The 4,669-nt window shown below is 37.2% G+C and overlaps 1 protein-coding gene across 1 annotated transcript in view; it reads left to right on the forward strand.

Moving 5' to 3' along the window:
* The window catches only part of esama (endothelial cell adhesion molecule a), a 55,170-nt gene extending 51,862 nt beyond the window's left edge, over positions 1-3,308 (forward strand). Inside the window, exon 7 of the mRNA XM_067607299.1 lies at positions 255-3,308. Within this exon, the coding sequence (XP_067463400.1) occupies positions 255-789 (535 nt within the window). The 3' untranslated portion in view covers positions 790-3,308. The remainder of the gene's footprint in view (positions 1-254) is intronic.
* The last annotated feature ends 1,361 nt before the right edge of the window (positions 3,309-4,669 follow it).

Raw genomic sequence — 4,669 nt, forward strand, 5'->3', positions numbered from 1 at the left:
AAAACAGGCTTTTCATCACTATCAAAAGTAATCCAGGTGGCTGTTTGTACAGTGTGAACAGGAACTGCTAGTAACCAGTAAATATATGTATGAGAAATATACTGCACTGTAAATTTCAGTAAGAAACAATTAAACAGAAAATAGCAATCTATGATGAATAAATCTGAATACAGATACAAATACTGAACATTTGTGAAATGAACACATACAGAGAACAGCTTAGCTTTACACACCTGTGTCTTATCCACCTCCAGGGAGGATGCTCAGGCTCCTAAGCGTGTGTCCTGGGCTAAGAGCGGCATGGGTTCTGATATCATCTCCAAGAATGGTACCCTGTCCTCTATCGCCTCCAGCCCACATCACAAAGATCCCTCGCACCACCACAACAACCACCACCACCTGCAGCAGTACCCTCAGCGCCCCCCCTCAGACACCGCTTCTATCATCACCGCCACGGGCAGCATGGCTGGTTACAGACCGTCCCGCCATCACGGAGCCTCCACCCCCACCCACTACAGCTACAACAACAACACCACCCTGCCACGTGGACAACCCATGTCCTCCGGGGCCAGCACCAATGGGAGCCCCCTGCCTGGACCAGAGCGCTACACCCAGCTGCCCCAGGCCCAGGCACTCCCGCAGACCTACAGCCAACCTCAGCTGCAGCTTCAGGCGGCTCCCTCCCCTCCACCGCTGCCCACCTCTACAGTCACAGCCTCCAACATCACCAGGATGGGAGGGGTGCCCATTATGGTGCCTGCGCAGAACCAGGCCGGATCTCTGGTCTAACACCAGCAAGCACTGGCAGAACAGTGCTGTTGAGAAAAGATGAATTAAAGTTGAGGAAACAGTGGAATACTGTCCCTTTATACCGTCCAAAAGGGTCAACTGCTGATCTTTTTTTTTGTTTTTTTTTTAAGGGAACGCTTTAACTACTATTTAGCAAAGAATTACAGTAGATGAAAAGGTCAAATTCACTTATTGACGCTTGCTTTTGCGCCAAGATGCTTTCATGGCAAGACTTTCAGACACAGACTGTTTACTTGCTTAAAGTATACATAAGTCTCTTTTATATTCTGTATGCACTGTATACATTGCAAACTATGTATAGATATGATTTTCATACATTTGTCTAGTATCATCTTTTCTACTTTATCAAAGCATTTCTAATGTTTGTTTGTTTTTTTCAAATTTAGCTTTCCATCTTGTCATTTCTTCCAAAAATCTTTTTTTTTTCCTCCTGCCATGCTAATTTTTATAAAGTGAACAGAAAGAATGAAACAAGTGGGGCATTTATTTGTATTCAAGTCTCACAGATGAGTATACAGATGAAATGAGAAAGAGCCTCTGTAGGTCTGCTGTAATGTACTTTATGTATCATCTTTAATTTAATACTAGCTAAAGGAGGACTCATCAAGACCAAAACAGGTGTAAGCACAATATATCAGTTCTACTCAGAGGAGAGAATGTAGAACAAAGTGAAGTTAGTGAAGAGTGGGTGTAATGTATAAACATATTTGTATTACTGAGTATATTTCTGCAGCAGACTTATTGAAAGAAAGATAGGACAACATTATATACTGTATATGATAAAGTTTGGTAATGCAAAGTATCCTAATCCTTTTTTTTGGCTTTACATCTGTCGGTGGTTCAGCTTATAAAATGCTCTTAGACTCAATTCTTTAAACACAGATTAGCAAAAGCTTCTTAGAATATTGAGCACTATTCAGAATTGCAGTAAGGTGACTTTGCTAATGCACAAGTCCACACTTGAGTTGTAATAATTTTAAGTTGCCTACAGCATTGAAATTGTAAATATAATATTTATTTTCTGTGTGACAGACAGCAAAGCATATTGTTGGCCACAGCCTGTATGTAACATATGATAGAAGTAATATGTTTGCCTGCAACACTGGATACTGAACCAAAGATATACAGTATGTATCGCTTCATTACGTCAACATGCTCTCTTTATATGTTGTTTGTTTTCTAGTGTAGGTCAGTAGGAAAGCATTTTGATTCACTCCTATAAGCTACAGTCTTTTTTTCCCATTTGATTGACAGAAACATTACCAAGAAATGGTAACAGGAAGTTGATACAATTTTCTCTGAAGACTCATGAAGGTGCCTAGTCAGTAATTTTCAAAAATTTTCTAATATGAGAAGATGAAGATACACTCCTCCTCTTTAAAGTTGAGTACATTTGCTAATTTAAAACAAACCACAGAATATTGTATCAAATTCTTGTTGGCTTAATATTACTGAGCTAAATAAGCAAAAACTAAACCACAAAGAGGTTTCCAACAAAAAGAATAAAAAGAATTTATGTATAACACTTTAACACAGCTGTAGCTCATGTTACACACAGTAAATAACACAGAGACATTATTCTGTGAGGCTGCTCTGCTGGCCTTTTTTTAACAATTTTGACTTAGTTTTTACACATGAAACATCTTTATTACAGTGTTATACAGTTTATTACAGAGTCAGAATGTAACCAAATCGCTAGAGACGTAATGATCTTAACATATGTGTTAAATGTGTCTGTATTACCCTTGTTCTGGTCACTTTCAAGTCACATAAAGGCCTATTTAAATATCATGAGTCTGAAAATCGAAGAAATATGTATAATGATAGTGATCGTACTATCTGTCCTGCTGTAATGTCATTACACTGGAGAATATATTTGCTGTTTCGCTTCTTTTTTTTTTCTTTAGTGTGCACAGAAGGTCAGAATATCAAACCAATCCTGAAATGTATCATTTGAAAATTGATGATGTTGAAGGGAAACGTAACAGGCCCATTCTGAAATCAGTTTTGACACAAGCTTGCAGGGAAGTAACAGTGAAACATGTGTGGTAGTTGTATCTTGAAGGTTTGTATTGTTTTTAATACATGAGAGCAAAATGGAAAGATTAATGTAAGTGGTGAAGAAGAGTTAGAGAGTACAGCTACAGTTCATAAACATACAGTTTTAACTTGTGAATGGCATTTAAAAAGTGTACATTATGAACATTAAAATGTATTCGAGACAAGCCTTTATTTTTATACAGTAGTGTATAAGAGCACATAAGCAGAGTTTATAAATAGTTAATGTTTCATAAACTAAAGTGCTCACTGTCAGTGAGTTATGAATCTGGATGGATTGTAGAACTACTGTGTATAAACTGGTGGCCAAACTTGTGCTTATTTATACAGTAGTCCTGAACTGTGGACATTAATGTGCAGTGTGCACTTGTATCCTTCATATTTATGTTCATGGAAAAAGCTTTGTATGATATTTTCAATTAAAATACAAATGAACAAGTGTGATTATGAGTGTTTTGTCAAAATGTTAAATCTTAAAAATGATTTCAGTCTGCACTGACTCATTTCCAAAGCAGGTTTTTGTTTAGGATCTGTTCTAGAAAAAAATGTTCAAAGATTAGAAAACTTTACTTAGAATTAGAAACTTAACTGTAATTCAACAGGATGATAATCAAAAGAAACAAAGATCCCACCACACATGTTTTAAGACATATAAAATAATCTGCTTTGAATAATAACTTGTGTCTGACATGATTAATGATAAAGACAAACAAATACCCCATAAACAAATACTTAGTAAGGATAAAGATTTTAAGAGTTACTGTAATTCAAGATTAAGAGAGCTCTGGAGTGTGTAATCACTGTCTCTGACATTAATCCACTGGCCATAAAGAGACAATAAAGGGGTGGGGGGGATTTAACAGAAAAACCCATTCATACTCATGCCCTCATAAATAATTTGTATGACTTTATCCACATTTATTTTTGAACACACATCATGGGGCACAATCTAGTCAATGGTGATATTAAATTCAGTCTTTAGCATTTAAGTTACAGTTCACTTGCATTACAATCACTATTCAAACATTGTTTATATCTGAAACTGTCTATCCTAATACATTTCAAATACTAATGGCTGGATACCATGTAACGTGGTGACACATTCCCAGAGGTCATCTGGGGTTTAAACTCAGTCACTAGAGGGCAGCAAAGTGTATCTATCTGGGAGAGAAACCATCCTCATGACCAAGTGCACACTGTCATCTAAAAACAATCACTGTCAAATATAACCTCTACTGCAATCTGCCATCCTGAGGCAACAGTACGACCCTCTCCCTCCTGTTTACAAATACTTTCATTTTTACATAATGTACTTTATGATAACATGTTTCTGATTAATCAAATGACAATCTGCAGCATTTCCTGGTAGGAACACCCTCTTAGGAAGCAGGGCCACACGTGGCACAGCGCCAGAAAAGGATCAGATAGAGAAAAAAGCTTGTTGAAAAAAAAAAAAAAGCGTGTGCATGAATCTCTAAAGAAGGATAATTGATGTTTGAAAGGCATACTTTATTTTTCTCCAAACTGATTTTCCACCAAGGCAGTGTTGTTCAGTTAGGTTTACACATTGGCAATAAGCACCATGCTCAGTTATAGAGATGTAAATGATCCATATTTGGTATTTAAGATAGAACAAATGCTACTTTGTTAAGCGTTTTTGATACATTATCTGAAGAAAAAACATGCAGCAGAGAGTCTGTTTGCATCTCCATGTGCAGCTTGTTTCGTTAGCCTTCTTACATCAGCATTGATCACGTGACCTGCTAAACTCACGAGGTAAAGACAGCAAACGCACACACCA

The sequence above is a fragment of the Thunnus thynnus genome, chromosome 13, assembly GCF_963924715.1.
Source record: "Thunnus thynnus chromosome 13, fThuThy2.1, whole genome shotgun sequence".
Lineage (NCBI taxonomy): Eukaryota > Metazoa > Chordata > Actinopteri > Scombriformes > Scombridae > Thunnus > Thunnus thynnus.